This window comes from Ciconia boyciana, chromosome 15 (assembly GCF_034638445.1).
Source record: "Ciconia boyciana chromosome 15, ASM3463844v1, whole genome shotgun sequence".
NCBI classification, from domain to species: Eukaryota; Metazoa; Chordata; class Aves; order Ciconiiformes; family Ciconiidae; genus Ciconia; species Ciconia boyciana.
This window is the reverse complement of record NC_132948.1, coordinates 9,454,177-9,482,082: the sequence shown is the minus strand read 5'-3', so window position 1 is coordinate 9,482,082 and position 27,906 is coordinate 9,454,177. Positions and strand designations below refer to the sequence as shown.

General features: G+C 41.8%; 1 protein-coding gene across 8 annotated transcripts in view; it reads right to left on the bottom strand.

Moving 5' to 3' along the window:
• Positions 1 to 27,878, bottom strand: part of KDM2B (lysine demethylase 2B) — a 130,237-nt gene extending 102,359 nt beyond the window's left edge. For 4 of the 8 annotated variants that reach the window (XM_072880315.1, XM_072880319.1, XM_072880316.1 and 1 more), the window contains exons 1-4: positions 21,140 to 21,287; positions 19,761 to 19,905; positions 16,385 to 16,463; positions 8,306 to 8,352 (exon numbers count right to left, since the gene is read on the bottom strand). In XM_072880315.1, coding sequence (XP_072736416.1) covers positions 8,306 to 8,352; positions 16,385 to 16,463; positions 19,761 to 19,905; positions 21,140 to 21,190 — 322 coding nt within the window. In that variant the 5' untranslated portion in view covers positions 21,191 to 21,287. Of the gene's footprint in view, positions 1 to 8,305; positions 8,353 to 16,384; positions 16,464 to 19,760; positions 19,906 to 21,139; positions 21,288 to 27,112; positions 27,186 to 27,691 lie in introns of those variants that run through there. The other 4 variants (XM_072880318.1, XM_072880321.1, XM_072880317.1 and 1 more) reach the window with 3 other exon arrangements.
• Between the last annotated feature and the right edge of the window lie 28 nt (positions 27,879 to 27,906).

Genomic DNA, 27,906 nt, shown 5'->3' with positions numbered 1-27,906 from the left:
GGAGCCATCCTTATCTCCTGTCTTCAAAGTGCTCTTGGATCCCCCTGCTCCTCTCAGCTATCAGGGAGATGTACCGTCTCTTCTGGACCTGAGCCCCTTGATGAATTAATGGTGTGACTTGCAGGATCCAGAGCCTGAGGTACCCTCGATCTGAATCCTCACAAGCTGAAGAACATGTTCACAAGTTGTTTTTTTATAAAACTACACAGACATTGGCCTTCCAAACCATGAGAACAATGAGGATGCTTTTCTTAACTCAGTTTTGGTTAATACTCCAACGGTCTCACTTACATGAAAAGGAAGAATGCAGAACCCAGAGAGCAAGCCAGGCACAGATCACACCGTGGGGCACAAAAAAACCCCATGAGAAACAAGAGGAGAAATCTTACAACAAATGGAAGTATTTCATACAAGTACCTCCCCTCGCATGAGATCAGTGTTGACTCCTCTCCCCTAGAAGAGCCTGGTCCACTGCATTTTGAAAAATGCATTATTTGGACACTAGGAACAGAGCAAAGACCTCACTGCTTCCTCCTTATCCTGCCACACAAGACTCCTGGAGATACAGCAGCTAACGACCCCTGACTCAGCTCTTCTGCTCTTCCAAACGTGGCACGCCCATTCACAGGACAAATCCCCGCACAGGGGGAGAACCATACATCTTAATCAAGACTTAGATGCAAGTCTGAGGGCAGACTTCTGCACTTCCTTTGAACAGCCTGTTTAATTTTGGGAAGCACTCCTTACAACAAAGTTTCTCTAATGAGCCTCCCTCCTAACTCCTCTCAGTCTCCAATTTCACAACTTCCTTGAAACAAATGGAGCGTTGCTCCATAGAAAAAGCAACACTAGGTCCCTATTCAGCAGAAATGATGGAAAGTTTTCTGAACTGCAGTGTGTGGCTGCTTTGTCCTTCTTTTGTATCTGCACGGCTAATTTTCTTTCACAGGATGGAGAACTGTACATTGACTAAAACAAAATTTCCCCTACTTGCCCCCAGATCACACTACGAGCCTCTCGACTTGCTTTGTAGTTCGATGTGAATTCAACCATGATACAATTTTCAGAGCAGATCAATTTGAGAGGGGGAGCAAACACACAGGAGGAATGAACCAAAAAATCACTAGGAAGTAGTTACTCAGAAACTGTTATCTGGTTTGCTTTCAGGTTTTTTTAGTAGCTACTAACAAAAAGCGGAACACATTTGCACAGCCAACTTGGAAACTATTATGCTAACGCCCCAGAAGAAATGTATGCTAATGTAAAATAAATGTTTTACATGGTCTCTGCTCTCCCTCCTGCCTTTACCCACCTGATCTACAGTCACCACCACCACAATTTTCTCTTCTGTGGAGACACCACTTATGATTCTTGATTGAGTATTTAATGAAATTTATACATATGCAAATGTATTCATCTATAAATGTGTGTACCATTTTTAACATATATAAAAATCACATTTTATAAACCCGGAATAATAATTACCTACAATGTTTACATCTCTTTCCATTTCCCTTTCATTATCACCTACTTCCAGACGTACGGATTAGGGGGGGGTCTTGCCTTTCTGTGAAGTACCTGGCGTGTATATTCTCATTTTAGCTGGAGTTCCTGGGGACTACAGCAGCATACGTATTTAACAGAACAAAAATGGCTAGATGAAAGATACAGAGCCTCACACAGCTTATGGCTGTTACGTACACTTGACAGGCAGTAATCCTTTCTGTCCCAACTGAATTCAAATTATTTAAATCAGCCTGCTTACATTAACTAGTAAGGGAACTTGCTTCACCCCATCGCAGCCCCCTGCACCGAAGAGGCCATGGCTCGCCACATTCAGTACATCATTTACAGTTTACAGGAAAACTAGAAACTGAGACCTCCCAAATACTGTTTCCAGGGCTGCACTGAACAGGCACCTGAGCAGATCATTTCACCTTTCAGCCTGGTTTTCACCTGGGAAAAGAAGGCCACACTATTTACTGTGCACCATTACCCTGTGGAATTGCAGTTACTCCCACAATGAGCAAAATGTTGCGACGCCAAACTTCAGAAAACTTGCTTAGGTCTCTCCCCTGTGAAAAAAACGTAACAGACAGTGAAATACTCCTCTGCAGGTCTAATTTCTTCCACTGATGTAAAAGAAAGCTCAGTTGCTCACTTCAGTGCGGTACGATGAAGTCCTTAACATGTTATTCACTTAGTGAATAAACCACGAGCAGATGCACAACAGCACACAGCATCTCTTCCAGAAACAATCCTTGTCAGCAGCACAAGGGAAGGCTGACCTACACTTGCAGGGCCAAACCCCCTTATTTATAGGGCTTTTCCCTTGCAAACATCTGGGGCCTAATGATGTAATTTATTCTATTATCCTTCTCCGCTGACACCATGATTATAAACTCATCGTTGAGGCAGAGACCTTCACATATATTTCTTTAAACACTCAATTTGCAACTGAAATTTTTGGCTCAACTCCTGTTCTTCTAGTGTTTCTAATGAGAAGGCAAAACCCAGCAATAATTGGGTATCTCTTCATCTACTCCCAGCAAAGCAAGCAACAGGATATGTAGAGCCTTGGTTTTCCTTTCACCCTTTGTCTTGGAGATCAAAGCCTACCGCCAGATCTTTAAATATTTGACAGAATCACAGAAATCAAATATTGAAATGATCTATTAGGTCCCATCTTGTGCATCATCTCCTTGGGCCAGATGAAGATTGCTCTCTGCAACAGTTTTTGGAGCTTTGTCATGTTTGCCTTTTACTGTCATACCTCAATACACAAATTTTATCACAATTAAAAGCTTTGCTGCTTCCAACTTTACTTGGATTCTTTATACAAGACGAAAACACCAAAGCCTTTTGACACAGTTTGTGAACACAGCAACCAAATGAAGGGAACCAAACATTTTCTATCCATGTAAGCATTATGGCCCAGTCCAATCTACAGCATGATTTTAATAGCAAAATACATGACTGAAGATACATTCTTCACTGCTCCTACACTTATTTTTAAAATTCTATTAAAAAAACCCTTAGTGAGTTAGTTAAATAAAATCAATCAGTGAGTTGATGTCAGTTGTTAGACCACCCCATGAATAGTGTAAGTCCTGTACTTGCACTGTTCCCACTGATACAATGCCTGGCTGGGCACGGTGAATTCCATACAACAATGCTGCTGATCCTACAGAAGTGACCGCTGTGGTCGCAACTTTAACCTCTTCAGCCCAGGGATCACAATAACTGAAAGTCTCTTTTCTTTCTGACAATCCTCAGCATGTTTTGAAATTGCCCCTTTTTCCACTAGCTGCGATTGCAAGCTGGACTTTGGGGGTGTATAATACATACCCTGGCACACAAAGCTACACCAGCCCGTAGAGAGAGGAGGCAATGCATGCTACAGACGCAGCAGCACCACTTAGGTTTATTTAGGTATGAGTGTAAAAGCTGGGATTCAACAGCAATAGACTGCCAGCCTGTGGCATGCAAACTGAAGAGAGGTTAGCTAAATATAAAAAATAAAAGCAAATACATCCAGACTAGCCATTACTGTTTAGATAAAAGCACCACGCTTGTGCAGGGACTCCACACCTACCCCGGGAGCTCCTGGGCAGACTGTGACAACCCAGGAAGACAAAGGCAGTGCAGACATCAATTACAAGTCAAAGGGTGAGATACGGCAGATGCCACAGAAAAGCAGATAATCTCTTAAACTCAATCAGTGCTGACCCAAGCAAACCACTTAAAAAAAAAAAAAAGTAATCAAAGAATGACAAAGGAGCTCAGATTGATGCATACATTCATACATTCATGTATGCTTCCTCTTTCTCTCTCCTTTACATGGTTCATAGCTTCCAAAACTATTCAGTGCTCCATTCTTCAGATTGTATGATGTCCATGAAGAATAATGTAAAGACGAAAATAAAACAAAAGAAAAAATGTAATGCTTTGGCTTTCTGACATCGAAGACTAAAGCAAATGATTGCATTCGGTCCTTGAATTCAGGAGTAGCAAAGGTTAGAGATGGTCAACATCTCTAACCACAGAAGCCCTGGCTTTCAAACAGCTTGCTGAACAAGGCAGTTACCCTTCTCCTTGCTCAGTCTTCGGCTAATCTTGGTGAGTGTACTTCATTTGTTCCTTAGCGTAATTAGCATAAAGCATTCACACAGGTATTCAAGCAGACACATCTGGGAAAACACACTTTCTTTTCTGCCCATCTATGACAGACACCTCTCCATGCTGTGGCCCAGAAACACCATTGGTGGAAGAAGCCAACACAAGGGGCCTGGAAAACATAAATTATTCTGTATAGCTGCCTCTTCTGGGCATGAGAAATAAGTCACTCAGAATCACACAGTCTGAGGAAAAATTAGTAATAGCTGTTGTGCTGTCCCAACACTTACCACTTCACATACCTGTTACTCCCCATAATCAGTTCTTCAGTTAACTTGACCCCCTTTTTTTTTTGTAAAGACACTTCTGGAGAGTTTCTAGAGAGCTTTGTGACTTACATTTACATGTAGCAGCCGGGGAAAAAAAGCAGTGTCCGAGAGTCTCACTAGCAGCCCTGGCTGTGAGTATCCTTGAGATACACTCTTTACCGGCTGAAAGACTGACTCTAGTTACAGAGAAGAAATGGACAATGGGGATAAGTTTTCTGAACTCCTGGGAGCCCTTAAAACAAGGCAGTAGGAGAACATGAAAGAAAGAAAAAAGGACATAAACCAAGATAGTATGCAAATCTAAAGACAACAATCGCAAATGTGCAAAAAGTTTTGGAATAAAACAAAGCCCCAATACTTACTAGCTACTGCTGTGCACATGTTTTTTGAAGTAGTCCATATGCATGTACTAACGGCACCAATACACCAGCATGGCATGCCAAGAGTGAAAAATAAAGAGTCTGCAGAAATAACACTCATCAAACTTTTAGTGCAGATGTGGCAGATGTTTAAGGAGATGTCAAGAGGGCCAATGACCCTCTTTGTCAAATTTTAAATCAACTTATAAAGAGATAACAGTGACATTCTGTGCTTCAGAATTAGCAATCCAATCTACCTTAGACAATGAAATTGCAAAGCTTAATAGTTATTAAATTACAACAGAGTTTTTCTTCTTTCAAGAGTTGTCTCAAGTTCCTAAGCAGGCCAGTAACTCCTCTCCTCTTCTCTATTTGTATTCTTGGCTCACAGCCATTTCAGAGATCAGACAAATTCCACCTGCTGAAATTAATCCACTGTCTCAGGTTTAAAGAATATCCAGGATAACTTTTGTATGGAGGTAGGAGTCTAGTCATAACCATTATTCCAACCGTGCAGTTTAAAGTGTTTGTTCTTTAAAGTAAAGCTACTGTACGGGAGGAGTGTTTCATCCACACACATTACACAGAGGTGCACATTCATGTACGCTAATGTGCAAGTCATAAACAGTAGGTCATAAACGTTACCAAACTAAATTACAGCTGGTATCTGCATTTTTTAAACAAATTAAAACAAAAAAATCCAACAAGCAATGGCAATGTTTCTGTGGAAGTCTGGCGAAACATTAAAAAAAATAGACACCTAAGCCCAAGTAACCACAAAGGACAATCAAAAAACCCACCTTTTTTTTTCTCCTTATTCTTGCCACAGACTAGAGTTTTCAAAGGGAAATTAAAAAAGCTAGGCTACCAATTGTTGTTATCTCCTTGTGACTTATAGGTACCCAAACATGGAGATGATCTAACAATCACAGTAGAAACAGAAAGTAAGATTTCAGAATAATTTGAGACCAAAGGGTCAGTAACTTCCTATGGAATTTACGTGCTTTGGAAAAACCCAGCACCATCTCTTTACAATGTTCTATAACAAATGTGTTTCCCCTGATTCGAAGAAGAAAAGAGAACAAATGATAGGTTTAAATAGCACCAACATACTGTAATGATAAACACTTAAAAGAAACACAAGTTTACACAGAACACAACATTTTTGAAGCTATGTTCTCTATCGACTCCCACGCACATTCAGATGCGGAGAGTTATGATGATTCCATTTCATATTCGCAAAACATCATTCCCCTCCCATGTTCAGCAAGGCATTGAATAAGTTTTGAAAACACTGCGCTTCAGAAATGCAGCTACCTGGAGGTTCAGGCAAGATCTGACGAAGCTGCTAAAAAAAATGCACGGACAATCACAGGAGATATTAATAAAACAAGAATTTTCTTCTCTTTTATTTGAACATTAGATTGTGAGTGCAACATATATATTAAGCTAAAACTAGAAAAAATTATCAGTAATGATATGCAACATGAAAATTGCTCACCAGTTTCCTGAAGTCATTAGTAGATAATTTAGAAGTTTGGCACGGAGACAGGAATTGCCCCCATGTGCTCTCAGTGTCAATGTGGCTGTTACATATGGCACAAATTCCACAGCAACAGAAATAATTTGCCATAAGAACTATGATTTTTCAGGTATAACTTACATTTCCCAAATATTTTAGATCTTTTGAATCAAAGTTTCCACCTGCGATGCCAGAAGTCATCAACTGTGTTAAAAAAAGACAGCAGGTGACAATGTTCTTGACCAAGTTACAGGTTCAGTACAATGACTCCAAAGGGAGTTTGTCAAAACACAATAAAAAAAGACCCATGACGTGCGGTATCTGGTCAAGAGCATATACATGGATTGCTGAACCAGCTGTGAGAAACGGCACACTTTTACATTAAAGTTAATCTCAAAGTTAATGATGATTGTTATTTCTGCTCCATTGTTTTATAAATCTAATTTTATTTATAAATATACTCCCTCTTTGCTGGCCATGTACACAGGAATCTCCACCCCCTTAATACTTCAAGGGACATCAATCTTGAGGAAATGCAACTCCCACACTTTGACTGTTATACAGGAAAAACAATGTTGTTATGCAACACTACACTGTTCCAAAACATCTCAAAGTCAGACCCTCAACTTCAGCAGTTTCAGAGGCAGAAATGGCAGTTTATCAGCTATGGAACAAATTCACAGAAAATTGCAAACAGGGTCCAGATAATTACAAGGTTTACGCACAAGGCTCCTCCGCAGCAAAAAGAGGTATTCTGTACCTACAAATGTGCACATGCAGGTATTTAGGAAATCCATAAAATTTAGGACTTCCAAATACCCTCATATTATTTCCTAATTTAACTGCAGATTGACCAACAGAAATGCTACCAAATAGCACTTCCCACACCACTTCTCTGCCAAACATTTTCTGCCAAAGAGGTTCATTTTCTTTTTTCCCCAAACTTATAAAAGGTCATAAATTAAGCAACATTGCCAAGTTTTGTTTGTGAAGGAAGGTTATCAGATAACCCCTCTCTCACAGATAACCCCAACTGAACAGAAATGAGGCACAAGTTCCTCTCCCTTGCTTTTCTTAACTACATCTTTTCCAAACTTGATATTCCTATTGATATTAAACTCAAGAGTAATTTTCAAAAATTCATCTTTCAGAATGCAGCAATTGGGCTAATTTTAAAGACTAACTCCTGCCACAACACAGGTAAATAAAACCAGTAAATTCTAAATAGCAAGAATGCAGTTAAACATCTCCGTGAAGGACTGCAGCTAACACATCCAAAACTCAGCTAGCCCCTCAGTGACGACTTCACAGACTGCAGTATCACTATTCAGTAACAATTTCAGATAAACAATAAACAACACATCCATCTTCAGTAAAAGCAGATTTAAAAGAAACATACAGTGTAATCTCCTACTCAAGATTTTCTTAGAGTTAAAAAAATTTCTTTTGCAAAAATTGCTAGGAAACATTTGATCATTACAGTCACCACTTCTCTGGTTTGTGTCTTATCAAAAAGGCAGTTTGCAAAGCATTGTGCTCAGTCTCTCTTAGCAACCTTTCCTCAAAGCACTGACCTGGCCTGACACTGATAAAGACTGTGGGGAGAGCGCAAGCAAAAGGTGATATGGCGCCAACCATACCTTTTACAAACAGATACTCTACCCACAGATGAAGAAAAATAGGAACTCGATCAATAGAGCTGACGCTTTCCAGGATCACAAAACTGTATGTAGGACACCTGTTAAGAGCAAAAGCATTCACTCTCTTTCAAATGGCCAATTATCCAGCATGAGATCAGAGTCCGGTCAGCACAACTACTAATTAGGGTTCTCCCAGCCTTTTTAATTTACAAATTGCTTCTCCATGCCTTCTCCCAGATTCTGAGAGTTACCACAAATGTCTACAAACACAACTGGACAAGTATTTCAAAGCAATTCTGTTCTGTATAGAGTTAATCCAGTGCATTCAAAATAACTTACCCACTAATAGCTTCACATCTCTGACGGTGAAATCCGGGTCAGGCATTCTATAATTAGCAAAGAAAGCAACGTTAAATACCGTCAAGATAAGTATGGGTACACTTTTGTTACCATAATAAAAGAGAAATAAATGTATAGTGCTCTTTGTCCATAATGCAGTAGGTGGAATCGAGCAAAGCCTCTCTGAAGTGTGGACAGTGCAAGTTTTAATGACATACATAACATCTTTGCATTGGCAAGTGTACAAAAGTTTCTCTACTCCTAATGAAAGAGGAGAAAAGGTGTCTTTTCAAGCGCTCTCTAGCAGCACTGGAGTGGGAGGGAAGGGAAGGGGCTGGAGGTGATTTCAATAAAATCCTAAACCTCTATAGCTTGTTCCTGCTAAGCAATTCACAGCACTTTGCAACTGGTGGTGCCTCATGTATATTCCCCGAGGTGAGCGTTATCACATTTGCCAGTGGATACAAACCGAGGCATAGAGCAGTAAACCAATTTGTTCAAAGTCACATCATCATACGTTGGATTCACTGCTTGGAAATAAAATATAAAAAATAATGAATTAAAGTCCCTTTGTTTTAACGACTATTCCAAACCTCCTTGTCTGGCAGAAGACAACCTGGCTGTATTTGGTGGGTAGGGAAATTGTTATTCAATTCAATTTGGGCTAATTCAGAGCTAAATTAAATGGTAGCATAATTGGTTCACTGATGTTGATGCATTTATATGATCACTTCTAACACAGGCAATGTTTTAGGGTTTAATGTAATTATACACTAGCCTAGTACATCAAATGCATGAGTTTTATGTGTCAGGAGAGAGTAAAATTCTGAAACATGGAATTTCAGACTGGACGGAAAAAGAAAAAATAACAGTAGTGGGGTTTTAAAGCTGATTGACTTCACCTCAATGACAGTATTTCATACTGCACATTGCACAAAAACTGACTAAGGAATTGTAATGAAAAACAGCCCTGTGGGACCTGCCAGCGAGGTGCTCTGTCCGACTTGTACTGCCCTGGGTTGAAGATAAACAACTTGCTTCTGGTCATAAAGGACTTTTGACATAATTCAGTTAGAAATCAGAACGATCCAGCCCATAGGCAAACTTTTAGAGCAATAGTTTTTACTATTGAGAAAACACTGAAAGGTAAAGTTGAAAAATGCATTTACTGTCATGCATATATCTTGAGAACTATTTGCCAAATTCTGTTTGTCCCCTTTCTTTTACCCTTATCACCTTCCTCTGGTGGGATGCGGAGGCTGCACAATATCTTTTGTTAGTTCTCCGCCAACCCTCACATCTTTGCATTTAACTGCAAGGGCCCCACAGCTTTGGAATTCACTCCCTCGCTGGAATGAAACAGCCTGAATCTACTGACCTTCAGGGTTCATTCAGAGCTCATCTTTTTTTCCAAGCACTAGAAAGTCAGAAGTAGGGGAAGGAGGAACTATTTGTGGGCAACATGCAAGGCTTATCTTCAAATGCCACAGCTTGCCTATATTTTATGTCAGACACATAGAACAATTAGATGGGTAATCTTTTTCACATTTGTAGAAATCAAAATAAAAATCAACAACCGAGATAGATAACAACCCTAACCCACATGCATACAAGCAAATCCAGTCTTTCCAAGAGCTCCAGCAGCAATAACGTTACTCAGACTGGAAGAGTACAATCCTCCCTAACAATAAAATTGCATGTTTAGCTCTTTGGAGAGCACACCTGGCATATCCTTGGTTTTTCTCTGCAGTGTCAGGATATATGATACATTAGAGAAAGAGTACACCACGGGAAGAATTTCAGGCTTGAACACAGCAGGTTTCAAGTACAAGAACCCATTTTGTAGTTGGGTTGCCTTGGGAGGTCCAGCTTTAATTCAAACCCATTCTGCTGGCTGCTGAGACTGTAAATGACTGCCCTTCTTCGTCTCCAGCCCCACCCAGCACAACTGCCACACTCACTCTTATACAGTTAGGGCTGGTTTGCTACAGTGCTATGATGGCCAAAAAAAAAAATCTTCTTGAATGTCACCAGTCCTAAACTAATCAGTAAGTGTTGGTTCATTTGTTTTTCTGCATATAAATCCAGAACACCAACAACGCAAGAACTGAGCAGAGATTTTTTTTTTCCTCACTGTTATGCAATTTTCAGGCAAATGCATATTGCGTGAAAACACTATGAATGCTTCCAAAGATTTCATGTATCATAAAAAATAGGTGAAGAATAGTATAGAGGGGTGATTTGACTTAACACCAAAATATGACGGACTACATTTGAGATTTTCAGTGTTCTGTTATATACAAGTCATGTTGCCTCAAACAGAAAAGAAATGCAAACACCTTAGCGTGCACTGGTGCAAACTTGCATTTTAGTAAATATTTAAAGATTTGCTAGAGAAATCTCCTATTCAAGTCCTAACAAGGGTGAGCTCTGGCTAGCATACATATCTGATTAACCACAATACAATGCAAGATGACCGCTGTTCAGATAAAAGAGACAACATCTCTCCAAACGGCATTCTCTCTACAAGTTACAATCCTGGAAACAGCCAAACAACCCTCCGAGAAAAACAGCTCCTCTTCTGCTAAGAGATCACAGGTGGACCTTCCTGCTTCTAGCCATACAAGTAACACCTCATGATGGTCAGAAATATACAGGAAAGCAATTTTCAAAGTATCATTATAATAATTTTTCCTCATTCATCTCATTCCTTGTAATTTCGGAGTACCTCCAAGTATAGTAACCAAACTGTTCAGCTATGCTTTGTACATCTGCCAGGCCCAGACATGCAAGCTGACTGCTTAACAGCAAACAGAAGTGGAAGCACTTATCATCAGCTATTAAAAATGTCAGAAGTCTAAAAATCATCTTATATCATATATTTTACAGACCACTGTATCTCAAAAGTCACCCTACATATATGCAGATCACCTAATCTACCATATCACGATACACACAGCCTCCACGGACAAGAGACAGTAGCGCTAGAAAAGACCCAGTAAAGCATAATTTCCTCCAGAGCCTGAAGTGGAACATAAGGTTCCCAAGTTTCATCAGCAAATTACTTGGATCCAAAGGCAAACTGTCCAGTCTCGCCCTAGTGATGGAAGATGGCAGACTATGACACTCATTATTTCAAGCAGTAAATGTCAGGATTATGAGACTAAAGGTTCTCAATGTTTCAGATCAGTTAGGCAGGAGTCAATACTATGTTGATCTTGCTGGAATACAATGCACACAGCATTTATGTATCTACACATCCACAAAACTCATATATTGCATGCCAGCTGCTTTTGATAGATAGATGTAAGAAGTGGAAATGTAAATAAAATTAAATCATGTTATCCTGCAGAGTGCCAAATAGGAAAGTTTGCTCATACATTTCATTTCTGTCATTTAAAATACACATAAACTGTGTTTCTAACCTTCTCTCAGTCTAGTGACATTTATGCCCAAGTGTGTACAATTCCTTTACAACATCATTTCAAATTAGTAAGTCATGCTCATTTAACTAAAAAATATTAGAATGTTGAATGTCCTATAAGAGATTACTGATCTACACATTCTAGTATTTTAATCCCCCAGAGCAGTAAGTATTCAATGATTCAGCAGAGAAAGGAAATATAAAAACAATTCATCCAACTAACTGTGAAATGGAGAATTCAACTGATTCCATGCAGGAACCATCCAAAGCTCACATATCAGATAAAATTTGCTCTTACTTTTGTCAGCATACTAATTCACCAAGAATATCCTCAAAAGAAATAAAAAGCTTCAGTATTTTTACTCTCTTCTCTGACAGTGAATTCCAGCTAGAGGAAGAAGTTGCACATGATGTGTGGATGGTTCGCAAAAGGGAGAAAGGGAAACAGCCCTAGAAAGGAGGAAAGATGTCAGAACAGTATTAGAATGATACCAGCAGTCGGTAGGAAACTGACAAGCTGGCTAGTCAAGCCTGGCTGCTGAGACTATTTTAAGCTTATCACAGCAAACTGAAACACATATTTCTCCTTCACTATCCAAAGCATTAGTGAGTGACAGAGAGTCGGGTAAGTGACTCCAAAGATCTTGCTCTGGATTAGCATTTACTCCTCTTCCACCTCTTCGCAATCCAGTTCAGAATTCAAAAGATGCATTACCCTAACTGCCAGAGCTGCAGAACTCCAACTGAAAATGCAGGCATGCAGCATTCAGTCCTGCTACTTCTTCACTTCCAGTGCATGTTCCAAAACTGCTATTTATTTGACTGCTTTGGTAACGCTTACAAAGAAAGGTACCAGATTTCCAATGGTCTTTGAGGCGTGGTCATCTATACGTGGATTCATGCTGTGTATGTGTGCATACACATAAGCATTTGAGGCCAGGTCTTTTTTTGGCCTCAGCAAAACACAGAAGTACATCTATAACCTGGCCTGTCTGTACACATGGCGTATAACCACAGAAGGGGCAAGTACACAACCAAAGCCCTCCCTTCTTCAAGGTCTTAACAAACATTACTGGTGGCTTCCAGGAAGGAAGAGGAATAGGAAGGCTGACTGCGAATGCATCTAAAAACAACACATCTTGAAGAAAAACAAGCCAACATATGACACAAAAATTATAGATTACTCTTTACAGGATCCCGTTAGCTTGAGGAGTCTCTGAACTCCTGGATCAAGAAAGACCAAACACCACTCTGCAAAGGCTAGATCATACCGGGAGGCTTCAGTGAAAGCATACAGCTAACCGAAAGTAGAGGGGAGTGCCAGGTGGCAGCTCTCCAGGTTTCGGGTGCAGGAACAATAGGGAAGCCAATGATGATGTGTGAGCTGAGATTTGAGTGTTGAAATGTCTGTTGAGTGTTGACTGTTGAAAGGTCCAATTGCCTCCTTACAGAATCTTGAATAATGAGCTATCAAGAAGAAACAGATATTTAATCTTGTGGTTACGGACACCAAGAAACAAGGTATCTTTGTGAAGGATCTTGTACAACATCTACAGCACATCAGGCAGCATGAGTTGCCTGAGTTCTGGAGGCACCACTGGTACAGGCAGCCATAGGAAACACTGGTCCCAGGCTGGGATGCTCGTCATCCATCTCTGATAATGCCCAGCCATTTGCAGCTGAGGATCTGAAGCCCAGTAATGTCTGTGTCTGCAGGATGAGCACCCACTGCCACACTACTCCACTGATAGAGCATTTAGCTGAACAGGTACTGTTGGCACAGTAGGAGCTGAAACATCTCCCCAGTTTTCTTCTTGTACTGTTGTCCTGGTTTCAGCTGAGATAGAGTTAATTTTCTTTATAGTAGCCAGTATGGGGCTGTGTTTTGGATTTGTGCTGAAAACAGTGCTGATAATACAGAGATGTTTTAGTTGTTGCTAAGTAGTGCGTACGCTAAATCAAGGACTTTTCAGCTTCCCATGCTCTGCCAGGTGCAGAAGAAGTTGGGAGGGGACACAGCCGGGAGAGCTGACCCCAACTGCCCAAAGGGCTATCCCACACCATATGGCCTCATGCTCAGCACATACAGCTGGGGAAGAAGAAGGAAGGGGGGGACATTTTAAGTGATGGCGTTTGTCTTCCCAAGTCACCATTACACATGATGGAGCCCTGCTGTCCTGGAGATGGCTGAACACCCGCCTGCCCATGGGCAGTGGTGAATGAACTCCTTGTTTTGCTTTGCTTGTGTGCGCGGCTTTGGCTTTCCCTATTAAACTGTCTTTATCTCAACCCATGAGTTTTCTCACTTTTACTCTTCTGATTCTCTCCCCCATCCCACTGGCGGGGGAGTGAGCCAGCGGCTGTGTGGGGCTGAGTTGCCGGCTGGGGTTAAACCATGACAGAATTTGTGAACTTCCTCATGCACTGGAGGAAGATCTGGCTGCTGGGAAAGTACAGTAGTATCGCTGGCTCCTAAACATTCCCCAGTTTCACAGAAGAGCTGATGGCTTCTTCCAGAAGAAATTCTTGAGGCTTTTATCACTTGCCCTTTAGAAGCAGCAGTTCAAAACCAATGCATATATAGAGAGCAGTTGTCTCAGATGATTTTCCACCATTTTCCACAGTAGATATGTTCTTCAGTTGACTCCTCCAAGAGAAGCATCTCTTGAAGAAATAAACTGAACAAAAAAGTAGCAACAACCTTCAGCGAAAAAACTCCCTGCCAAGTTGAGCAGAGAAGCCAAAAGGAGGGTCAGAAAAACAGAGGCTCTAATGCAGCAGAAAAAATTATTCTAGGAGGGAAAGCTCCTGTGTGTGGAGGCTGAGAGGAAGCAAGGAACTGGGATCCCAAGTTGGGTGAGTAGAGTGGAGAGCACAACCCTTCAGGGAGCAGGAATTTTCTGTAAATAATAAAGCTCCTGCTGAAGCAAAAACAATTCAGCTTCAGGTGATGGTTACATATACACACACAGTGTAAATGTACATTGGGACAAGCACTCAGTGGAGATGTCATTGGCTCTCTAGGAACTAGGCTGGCCAACAGTGTCATGAGTGAACGTAGAACAAACGGTACTTTACATTAAGAAAACTCAGCTGAGAAGATAAACAAGAAAATGACTCATCAGGAAAGATGATACTATAGTCATGTAATATATAAGCTAAGAATAAGGAGGTGGCTTCTGCAGGTGAGCATAATTAAGCTATAAACATGGAAGACTTCTCTCTGCTTCTCAGGTTTTCATATGAAGGTTATATGGAAGTTTGTAGACTTCAGGAATATCAAAACAGGTGCTTTTGTATCCCCTCTTCTTCACAAACTTTAAGGATCAATGCTTTCCACCTGACCACACCTTCTCTCAAATAATACAACAGAAAAAAGGTTATTTTTCTATGACACCAAATAGGAGCATAGAACTGTTTAGAAACTGTAAGAAGTGACCAGCCTTTCTCACTTAACAGCTAGGTTTTCTACCTGTCTTCTAAAACATTACAGAATACGTGCACGTTTTCATCAGAAAATTAGGATACAAGCTAGGAAAGGCTTTGCACAAACAAATAAAAAGATGGCATCTTGGTGTTTGCATTACTTTTTTTAACAAGAAACTAAACTGTGCATCCAGGACTACATAGAGAAACAGCTGGGCTTAATAACCAAAGAAAAAGATATCCCAGTACAACATAATGGTACAACAAAATAAACATTACTGTAATTACTACTGAGTACCTGTTAAGCGCTTCTTGTTCAGAGTTCAACATATAAAACTCTTTTACTACATCATGAGAAGCATCACAGCAGCTCCTGTTCGCTCTTATAGTAAAAGGACATATGCCTGTCAAATACCCCAAACACTTTGTTCTCTTTCTCTCCTTAAGTTATGTTGGGGTGGCTTGATTCTTTTTAATTAAATAATCGGGACTCTTCAGTTCCCTAAACTTCAAGGTGTTCCAGCTGAAACTGAGCAAAGTAATTATGCTTTCAGAATAATTTTCCCGTCTTTCAGACATAATCAGTTACACAGTCCTAATTTCCAAAAGTATCAAGGAACATTTATCTAAACTATGGATTATGTGGCTGATAAAGTATATAATTTTAATATTTCTCTCTTAGACACTGTCACTTTTATAAAGAAACTTGCAGGATTCTCTTATTAAAATACCAAATCCTTTATGACTGGATATTAACAAAATGCAACCTCAAAAAGACTCTAATAATACCACATTTTAACTAGACATTATTAAATATTTACAAAGCTATAACATTCTGAAGAGATACAATTATAATGGAAAACAACAGGCATCATTAGGCATTCCACCTGTAACACAGAAAACAATTGAGAAGTCAAAAATTGAAGGGAGGTTGTTCTGTCGTGACAGCATGGATTGGATGCAAGAATCTTTGAATTTTATTCCTAACTTTCATCACTGACTTATTTTTGATTATGTAGTACCATGCTGTACGCACTTAACTTTTACAGACCTCATTATCTGCTTGCTTATAAGCACAAAATAATCATTCCTCTTCTCAAGGGTGCTGACAGTCTTACTAATTGCAATACATTTTGAGATCATCAAAAGATATATCACATACAAGTGGAAAGCATAATGGTTATTTTATAAAAGCATTTATTAATCATGAAGATTTGGTTGTAACTTACTTAATTCCCAGTCCATCCTTATTTCTGAAGATAAGGGGAACTCTGAGAGCTTCTCTTTGCACATACTCAAAAGTAAAATCTGTTTGAATAATGAATAAAAAAAATCCAAAATCAATTACAATGGCTTTAGCACCTCACATCACATTTTCTCAAAATGCTCCCCATTCCCCTTTTCTCACCAAAGAACTCCACTATCACTTAAACAAAAATATAAAGAGAATGCATATTTTAGGTCCAAACCGGAAACCAAATGACAGACAATGCTCTCCCAGCTGCTCTCTATTTTTCCTGTTCACTGATGCACACAAAATAGAATCCAGTCAGAGTTTGTCAATTAAGGTCTGGGTTGAAACACACAGGCTGTAATGAAATACCATATTAACAGTTAAAAGATAATCCTAACTAAATTACTGCACATCAGCCTACTACTTTTGGGCAAATGAGTAGTTTAAACTGTGTGTTTAAGTTCACACTTTATACATTTTAAGCTATACATTTCTACTTAGGAAAAAAGATGTTTTCTTGCGAGCGTTATCTGAGTACAGCAGAAAGCCCTGATTTTGTGAACACATCATTTTCTTTTTATGTGAGGGTTACTGTTACTTTCAACAGAGTACTTTTTTTATTATTATTATTATTAATTAATCAGAAATGTAACTGCAGGAGCTGATAGACAGAAATCTTATACAGCTCCTGGCACTCAGGAAGACAGTGAAAAATGAATAGTTTTTGTGTGGGAGTCACAGTCTAACACACAAGCAAACTGAAAATTAAACGTAAGTTTGTTATGTTAACACTGACCAGTATCACCTTGTTGCATCACTCTGAGGATTACACAGAACTGGCCTTTCCTGGGGATTTCTTTATGCAGTGGTCTGATACAATAGCAGTGATTTGGGGATTAGAGAGAAAGTTACAAGGCAGCGATTTGGGTGAGCCGTGCCTACAAAACCTCACACTCCATTTGGAGCCTTCTGCCACAGAGAGAAGAGGAATCCCTGCAGTCGCCACATACTGTTTCTATGGTTCTGCTATTCCGCCTTTCTTACAGGGAAAAATGACTTTTATATAGCATCCATACCCTACCTTAAACTGGGAAACACTGTTTGACTCTTCAGCACTACAAAATACACTACACGCTGCCAAATACACTACATACTTCATGTATTATATTGAGGTACACACAAGTAGTTTAACTTCTCAAAGATTCAGCCAGCAATGTACATGCTTCCTGGGAGAGCATGAGAACCTCAGACTCGAGCTTAGATTGGTGATGTTTGTCTGCTATAAAAACCCATACTGAAAGAAACAGGGGAAGCAGAGGCTAAGCTCCCCTGCCTGCGGACGTATTTCCCTCTATTTTTACAACTTTTTCCTTGCTGTATTCAGTTAGTAATTATGACAAGTAGGGATATAATATTCCTACTTAAAGTTACCAAATCAGAGCACAGTAATTACCCATTTACAAAAGCATTAAACTTACAGAAACTTTATTGCTACTAGTCTCAAAATAAGTGTAATGAATAGTCCAATTAACTAAGGTTACCAGATAAATACTTCTATACTAGAGAAATCTTCATTTCTCATAGGTATTCCCAATAAAACTGTTCTGGCTTTACGTAAGCAAATAAAGAAACCACAGATATATTTTTAAGGAGGCTCTCATCCAAGACAGAAAGTCAACAAACATGAAGAATAATATCAGTAGGAGAAGCAGAGGCAGATATGCAGCCTAGCAGACTAGGGAACAAGTAGCTATGACAAACTGCATTCCAGCCAAAAATCACACCACTGCCTTGCAGCATCTCGAGGAAAACCTCCAACCCACATTCCTAGCAAAAACAAAAATCAAAGAAGAGCTATCATTAAAAATAAAAACAAGGACATGGGAAATAAAAATAAATAAATATATCGCTCAACCAATTCCATGTGTTCATATAAACTGACATTTTTATTCTTACTAACCACTGTCATTGTTTTGCCTAGATTCAATTCAACTCTTAGATTTATAGAAAAAATAAACCAGTAGTAAAAATAAAAACCAGAGCAAATAGGAAAGCAGACCCTTTCTTCGTAATGCCCCAACAAAGCATTTAAATCCCTTGTGGGGGTGAACAAAGCAGACACAGACCACAACAAAATAACAAAAGACACTCATTTATTTTCAAGTTCCCTAGAAAGGAGAAAGCTACCCAAAGATTTTAGAGCTGTTGAGCTGTGGATTCTGTTATAGTTAGCATGTAGCAATGGCAACCACTGGAGTATTTGGAAGATGAGGGTAGAATGCAATCATTTTCTGGAAAATTAATTAACATTTTCCAGCTAAAAAATAGGTGTTTGTGTTTTGTTTGGAGGAAGAGGGGTCAGGGTTGAGCTTATCTCCTAAACAAATACCTTCCTAAATAAGATAGGTATTTAATTTCTCCACCACATTAACTTTTCTAAAAGGAGCTTAAAATGCTCATGCAAAACTAAGCCGAGGGGAGAAAAGGAAATTTTCTAAACTAGATTAGCGGCTCCATAGTTATAGCCATTTCAGGAGGATTACAGCCAAAACTACTCTTTCCTGGGAAAGCCGGCTTAAACAGGGAGTCCTCAACGAGGCCGGGTTCTGGCGATAGCCATCTGGGATTCGGGATCCGTTTCAACAATGCTGCAGTAAATAAAGGTGACTTGCAAACCCCCCCGGCCCGTTTGATTCCCGGGCAAACCTCTCCCATTTTCCTTCCTGCCAGGCAACCGTGCTGCAGAGCTGGGCTGTCTGGCTTTGCTTACCACTTCGTAATTTAAATCACCTCAGCAAATCAAATAACTTCGGGGAGGGGAGCGTTGTAATGCAATATATGATAGAAACACAAAGAAGTTACTGACTTTCAAGCCTCCGACCCTGGCGCACAGGCTCATCAGTTGCATCCTTTTGCAAAAGGGGTCCTGGCTTCAAGAGGGGGAGCAGGAATCACCTCCGGCTGAGTGGGGGCTGGGGTTTCTGCCTCCCCTTTGCCAGGACCTAACTCCTGAACATCCCGGGGGTGCGCCGGGGTCAGGGCAGCGGGGCACGTCGGCGGTGGGGGGAGCGCAAGGCGCTGCCATTTATCACCAGCCGCCTCCCAAGCACCGTGTCGGGGCAAAAGCTGCCCTCCGGCTGCGGGGGGGGAGGGCCGGGGCAGCCCCCCGCGGCGGTGCGGGCTGCAGGGCCCCGCTGCAGCAGCCGCCCCCCCGCCTCCCCCGCCGCTCGGCCCGGCGTCGTCACCGGATCCCCGGGCAGGGGGACGCGGGCGCGAAATACGAACCCGGGCGCGGAGCTACACGTGGAGGCTGCGGCAGCGCAGCGAGGCCGGGCTGGGCGGCCGGGCCCCCCCCGCCCCCGGGCAGTTACCTTTCCCGTCCATGGCATGCACGAAATCCCCGTGGTACATTTTACTCTTTAATTTCTCTTCCAAATTGAAACTCCTGATGCTGACAATTTCCTCCACGTCCGAGAGGTCCTCGTTCTCATCGTATCGCCTTCTGCCAATAGATCGCTAGAAAACAAAACAAAAAACCACATTGTCCGGGAAAAAAAAAAAAAAAATCGGGGTCGGTGGGGAGGAAAGCGCATGGATCGTGCGGGACGATTTGATAAACAGATTCTGGGGGAAATAATTAAGATGGCAAGACACAAAATGAACAAAACCTGAAGCCAAACAAGCTACGACACAGCTGCATGCACAACCTTTTCCATCCCGTGACACGGAACTAGACAAGAATAACAGGTGTTTGGCTGCGGGAAAACTACAACTTGGGCTGCTGTGCAGAAGCCGGCGTTTAAAGGCGAGCAGGAGACAGGCGGAACTCGCCGAAAATTCCCAAGCTACAGCACCGATGTGCTTGGCAATCCCGTAAAAAAACGTGAACGGCGGCCAATGCTCGTTAGCAACCGGATCATTTTTATTATTATTATTTTTTTTTTTGCACGTGAATACAAGATAATTCCCTGGGGAAGGGAAGGGGGGGGGGGCGAATCGTTTAATCTGACGCACAGCATCCAGGTTTCGGTATTTACATAATCCGAGTGTTTCCATAGTCACACCGGAAGCCGCGATTTAAAAAACAGATGGCTTTATGTAACGCCGCGATGGATGCGCAGCCCCCACCCCGCTCCTCCCGGCGCCCCGCACGCCGCTCCGCCGCCGGAGCCTGCGCGCTCCCACAGCGCCGAAAGCGAGGGGGGTCCGCGGGCGAGGGGCAGGAACGAGTTAAATGCAAGGCGGGGGGGGGGGTGCGGGGTAGGCCCGGCGGAGGCCGGTGCCGCTCCCCCGGGGAAGTTGCGGCGGGCGCGGAGCCGGGGCTGGAGGTGGCGGGGTCCCCCGGCACTGCCCGGCCGCCGGCAGCGGGGGACAGCCGGCCGCGCACAAAGGTAGGTCCCCCGGTGCGGGGAGGGTGGGGGGGGGAGGCCGATGCACCAGCTGCCGCCGGCGGCTCTGCCCCTCTCCCGGCAGATCTCTCCCTGCAAATCCGCCCCGGTAGCCGGCCCTGCGGACACGCGCGGTGGATCAGCACAAACCCTTACCCACAGGAGAAAAAAAAATATATTATCGTCCCACCCTCTCCTTCCCCTCGGTTAAATTCCACCCCCTTCCCCAGTGCCTAAGCGGCTCTCTTGCAAACTAAGTCGCTCTGCTGCCTACGTCGTACATGCATTTCTCCCTTTGCAAACAATTAAGCAAAATCAATTAAAAGGCACAAATAGGAAATAGACAGAAGCCAGCTACACACCAATCTTCTTCCAGAGTCTTTCTCTGCCTCCATTTTTTTGGAGAGTTTCATCACTTAATTGTCAACAGTTCCTGTCCTGCATTTTTGGCCCAAATGGGGAGGAGGAAAAACAAAAGCCATCCAGGTCTCTCTAAAGTTTTGCAATTTTGCACCAGCACTTTTTTGGGGGGGAGGGGAGGGGGGGGGGGCGGCGGCGATGCCTTTTGCAAAGTCCTAAGGAACCATTTTCAGGCACTGCGTGTGGAGCGGGGGCGCAGGCGTCGCAGTGCCCGGAACGTAAACAGTGCCGGGGGGGGTGTCCGGGGGCAGCGGCGCGGTACCGGCGCCGGGCTGGCCGCCGGCCCCGCCGGGGGGGTGTTCGGTCACGAGTGCGCGGCGGGCGCGGCACGCAGGCGCTGAGCGGCGAGCGGCGGCGGGGCAGCGCGGCGCCCCGCGGAGGGGGGAGGGGGGGGGCACGACAAAGGCGCGGACGGTCCCTGAGTGGGTGCCAGCCGCCACCCACCGGGACCTGCCCTAAAAGTTGAGCGGTTCTGCTTAAAGCCGGGGGGGAGGGAGGGATTGGGTTCAGCGCCGGCTGCCCAGCCTCACGTTTTAACCGCGGGGGCAGTTTTGGAGGACTCCTCTAAAGAGCGGCGGATGAACGTAGCGAACACGGGGAAATAATATTGTAATGCACGGACTCGCGGTTAATTGCTGTGTAGTTACGCACTCTGTTTTACATACGCTTGGCTTCGCTGCGTTCCTCTAGTAGGCGTGCATCAAGTGGCTCGGCAAGGCAGCCCTGCCGAAGGCACCCACGGGCTGGTGCACAAAATGCTCTGAGATCTGCACCTACGTTTGTCTTGTGAGAACAGGTTCTGCTATCTATAATGTATTATTTGGTGCTAAATAAAGCAAAACTGCCTTTGTAAGATGCATGTACAACAGGTAGTTAGAAATTGCATGAAGAAGTAAGTAAAAATCATACGAAGTAGCTGCTGATACAAAAAATCTGAAGTATAGCGATACTGCGGGTTCCTAAGGCTATGAGAGGGTCTCACGTCTAGAACACCAGTTCACATCTACTCTAAATTGATGCTGAGCAAATACTGGGACCATCTGATTGCAATAGCAGGGTCAGAGTGCAGGTTTTGAAGAGCCTCCAGGTTCCAAAGCATGGCTCCTCTCTGAAGCGACACCCTTTACCTCCCCTCTGCACCCCCCAAGAAAGGGGACATCAAAGAGTACCTAAACCCAGGGCTGGGGGCCGATGGCTTTGATAGTGCTCCTCTGGTTTGCTTTTTGCAATTTTTTGAGATGGACGTTGAGAATAAATGTGTTTCTACCTTCACTATGGCACTTGTTCACTGTTGTCTCTCCTGGGCCAGCAAAAATCGGGAGTACTCTGATCTAACCTGTACAAATCTCAGAACTAAACATCAAACTGTCTTTCCATGGCTTTAATTCTCAGATCAGTTAAACGGAGACTGAAACTTTTCTTAAAATAGGGCATTTCTCTTCACTATTCCTGTCTGCTTCTACCAGCAGAAACACGCATAGCATCCAGTTGCCCTTTGCATACCTAACCAGTCATGTTCTAGGTGCTGTATGAAACGTATTAAATATTATGCAAAAGATAAAACACATTAAAATTCAACTTTGCGGGCCTTGCCGGTCATCTCTCCAGAAAGATCCGTATTTTAATGAATCATGACGTGGATAAAGGCAGGAGAGGATAAAGTTCTAACTTAGGATTTAAGGCAGTGAGCTTCTACTTCTGCATCTGCCAGTAACTGTTTGCAGAATCTTGAAAAATCATGTAATCTTTCTCTAACGTCTCCCTACTTGCAGATGATTGAACTTTATTATCATATAGAAGTGTTGTATAGGCTATATATTGAAGTGTGGATTCCAGATGTCTCTTATAGCAAGTGCATTATTAATCCATAATCCTGAGAAGATGTATGCATATGTTGACCTTTCAGCCAAGATTACTCCATCTTAAAATTAAATGCATGTGTACATCTGTAGGATTGAGGCCAGAGTACTTGTACAAGATAAATGGATGTTACTAGAGAATCATCAGACAAAAAACACATAATCCATCCATTCTACAAAAGTCCACCAAAAAAGACAGAACAGAGACATAAAAGAAAATCACATCATTTTTCTAAGTTTTTTTTTTTTTTTTTGCACATGAACAACCTGAGACTCTTGGTGGATCAAGCAAACCCACCAAAGACTGTATTAATCACACACACCTAGAAACACCAGAGCACATTATTGAAGTATGGAAGTAAATGTTTCAGAAATATCACAATTTTAGATCTCCAAAATATCACAATAGATCTCAAAAAATAGAAAACACATTTTCAACCTCATTTTAAGACAGACATTATTCTTATTAAACTACAATTTTACCATTGAAATAATACTGTAATCTGTGTATTAATAACAAAAAACTTCTCAAACTTAAAAGAACTGGGGAAAAAAAAAGGAGGGGGGTGGTAGAATGTGGATGATGAAAATATCCACAGCTGCATTAGATAGGATAAGAACATTTAGAAGCGATATTAAACCCGTGTGCTTCAGGACACAGGTTAAGTGTTGGCAGATGAAGGTTAGGGCTTGTTTCCCCTCCGAGCAGGTCATGCTGCAGGTTTCCAGCAGTGCCCAGACCTCAGCCCTGTCAGGCAGCGCTTGGTACAGGACAGCCCAGGGCAGGATTTCTTCAGTCAAAAATACAGGAAAAAATGCTTCATGTATTAATAATGTGAAAAGGGAGCGGTGATTATTGAGAAATGGGCTAGTCTGAACTGTATTAAAAAAAAAAAAACCAACTTTTGCTGGATGTTAATGTAACTTAAATTATGTAAGATCTAATCATGACAGTGTGCTGGATCCTGACCTTGTTAGCTTGAAACTAGGAGCTGTCATTTAATTAAAACTCGTACTGCAGGGCGCATGCTAAAATAAGAACTATAGTGTGGTGCTTGTGAAGGCTGTATGAAGAAATGGGTTAATTTCACCCCTACTGAACTTTCATACATAGTTATTTCCCATTGAATACAATGAATTGAAATAATCTTTTAAACATTTTTAAAAATACCTTTCATCACATAAGACCTACTGTTCTATACATTACCTTGGGTTAAGACAGAAGACTAGATATTTAACCATTTCATTGTTTTATGAAGGAAGCTAGAAATGATTATACATTTTTTTTCTAGACATTATGGATCAAAATCTTTCCTCTGCAGAAATTCCACCAACTAAACTTTAAGCTCTACTTTAGATGAGATTTGCAGAGATGCTTGCTTTAACCTCCCCGCTGCTTGGGACTGCTGACAAACCTTTATTTGTCTTTTGCAACTGCTACTTCTAATGTGTTGTTTTTAATGCAGATCTAACATAATTTCCATTTTGTGGTAACCTTATTTGGTTTTGGTACAATAACAGGAACAAATGGAAGTGATGATTTGCATGTGAAGCTGGAAATATGTTTAAGAAAAACGGCTATGCAGGGGGTAGCACCTTTGCATGCTCAGTACCGTATCACATTAATCATATGGTACTCAGCGAACCCATTCTTACTCAGTCCTCCTACAGAAAATACAGAAGTACATTTTTAGCAGAAAAAAATTGAGTATCCTTGTGACAGTGTACAGATTTCTCAGGGCTTTCTGGAAAGAAACTTGGATTTCTGCCACCTGCTCCGATTCTGTTAATGCATAAATGATCCAGAGAATGGGTTGACATTACCTCTAATCAGCGGTAATAACAGCCTGCTGCTGAAAGAGCCAGTTCCCTTTCTCTTGCATGTATGTCCCTCGTTTCTCCTGCATTAGGTCTAGTGTTCATGCAGTCACAAGGTAAGTCAGTTCAGTGACCTGATCCAGCAGAAAACTCACTCATGAAGAAAAATAATTTTTTTTTTTCACTAGGTCAATTCACTGAAGCTCTGTAGCCATTTGATGGGTGCAATCTACAGGATGGAGTGGGGTGACATGAAGGAAGAGTGCAGGACTACACCCTTTTGGTGGCCTTCCGCAATTGCACTGATCAGAGGTAACATCAACCCATAGCTTTGAACTCCAGCATGATTCCAGAACTCCCTGAAGCATTTCTAAGCATTAATTAAGCATGACTGACTCTCTTTGTTTCAGCTAACTCTAGACTGGCAGGATAGAGGCGTGTAATAATGAGTAATTAGAGCTGGAAATAAAAGAATTTATCCTGTTTAGTTTGTACCTCAGAATGGAGCTGTAAAATGGAACATAAAGGGGAAAAAGGGTACACTGCTGCAGTCCTAATGTTTTAGTTGCAGAAGAAGGTTTGGTCCTTAATTTACGTTTTCCTATTTAACAAACCTATTTTTTATTTCTGATAGGAAAGGAAATTATGCTTATTTCAAAGCTACAGTGCTGAGGCTTGGAAGCTTAAAATTACACGTGGGTTTGGTTTGGAAAAGCGGATGGGATGAGATGAGATTTCTTTACTGATTCAGTAGGTCCTTTTCTGTACTGTTTCCTTGAATGAAATATGAACTCAACAGTACATCAGTGGGCAATATTGTTATATCTTTCAAAGCCCTTCATGATAAACAGGAATAGGAGTGATGGACAGAAGAATAAAGAAACCGTGAGTTCAAAGAGTCTATTTTAATACAATTATTTAGAAAGACCCTTGAAGTCCTTCTCGGTTGTATGTCTCTCGCAGGTTGTTTATTTGTTTGGTTGGTTGGGTTTTTTTAGAGAAATCTGATTTTAGGGAACAGGTCAAGACCTAGGTATTATTTGTGCAGTAGTACTCACCCATGATGTTACAGTTCAACTGTAATTTTGCGCAGAAACAAGAAGAAATAGTCAACAATCAATCTTACTATGTACACGTGCATAAGTATTTTTCATACCTTATGAGCAGCAATGCAAAATATTTTTAAATGTATGATTCCACAGAAACTAAATGACAGAGACTTAAATGTTTGCTTGAGATGTGGAGGAAATTTTACATTACTGTTTTTTGATGGTTGCCATTTCTCCCAAGTAAAATGTGGTGATGAAATCACAATATGGTTGTTACTCATTGCTCTGCAATGTGGTGCTCAGACTTAGCCTAAGGCATCAGTGGGAGACACAGCAAATGCTGATTGTGGTGATGAGGTCTTCTGGGTTTTTTTTAAGAATTAAAGTACACTGAACAAAGAGTAGTATTTTATAATGCTAACTTATGCTGGGCTTTTATTCAGATGGATCCTATACAGTAGTACTGTCACCCATAAAAGAGAAGGAAGGTGGCAAACACTCCAGGGAGTCATTTATACAACAGCAAAGGCTTTTATGGAAAGACTGTAAGTCAAGCTCATTCTTTTACAGAGGCGTTTTAATGCCCCTGTAGATAAAAATCTAACCAAAAGTTGTTTATAACAAGAAGATGACTCCGTTTATTTCCTGAGAGGGAATGAGATCAAATCTACGTGGTAAGAAACGGTAGTTTCAGGGAATGCCTCTGAAGACTTCAAATCGTTAAGATTTTTTTTCTTGGATGCTTCAACTATGTCTTTCAAAAAAGAATGCCATGTAAATGAAAAGCATTAAGTGACCTATGTTGGTATAGATTGTCATCACCTTTACTGTGCATAAGTAAATGAACGACTTTGCAAATCAGAGAAAGGTGTGAAGAGAAAAACAAAGCAAAACTGTTAAAGACAACCTGCCGCATTTTTCCTACTTGTAAATAAGGTGGAAAATGTCAACGCAATAGAAAATCACCAATGCTTTTGAATTCTTATGGAACTAGCATTGCAGTGATTCAGCTTATGTGACCATCCATGTGCCTGTAAATAGTAAAAGTATCCTTGTCCAGTATTATTTCTATTGTTAAAATTGTGTTTTTCTTATTAGAAATTGATAGCAACAGGTTTGTTTCTTACATATCCCTTAATTCTCCAGACCCACAGGTTTGATGTGGCACAAGCACTGTATTAAGTCTCACCTTTTCAGAAATCATCTTCATAACTGTGCCATGTATTTGCTATGGAGTTCTGCTATATGCCTCATTTTTCCCTCTGTAAAACACAGAAAAAATAAATTATGGTTTAAAGAGTTTTCATGAACGTGGTAATAAAAAAATCTTTCAACACTGGCGTACGTATCTGTTGAAATGTTCTGCTTAATCAACTTTATCAACTGCTTGCTGGTAAAAAATGAGTTTATCAGGAGCTTTGGGCATACCAAATGGTTATGAAAACCTTAACTATGTGATAAACGGTTAGGTGTATCAATTTTAATTGGAAGCGAGGGTGGGTGCTCAGACTGGTTTAGATCCACAGGACAGATGTAGATTAAATGTTTTAGCTTTTTAGGAGGGGAGGTTAATGAAAGTAGTTGAGAAACGCTTTATGGTTGTGTTCTGAGGGAAGGCAGCGAGGAGTGGGGATGGAGCAGGGGGACACGCCATCCCTTTCTGCCCTGAGCGGAAGGGGCAGCTCTACGCGGGAGGGCACCCACCGCCGGACAGGGCCGTACAATACAAAACTGAGAAACCACCGATTCCCGTCAACTACGCTCCAACCTGAGACTGCTCAGCCGCCCCGCTTCCACAGCCACCCGGAAGCCGCGCCCGGGGCTCCAGCCGGGCCTTGCTGCGGGGGTTCGCCCTCCACAGGCCCGTTGAGGGGGGCGGCGGGGTCGCACCTCCCTCAGGGGCAGGCCTCGCTCACGGCTCCCGACGGGCGGCAGCGAGGAGGCCGCGCCCCGCGCAGCGCGCAGCCCGCCCCCCCCCCTCAC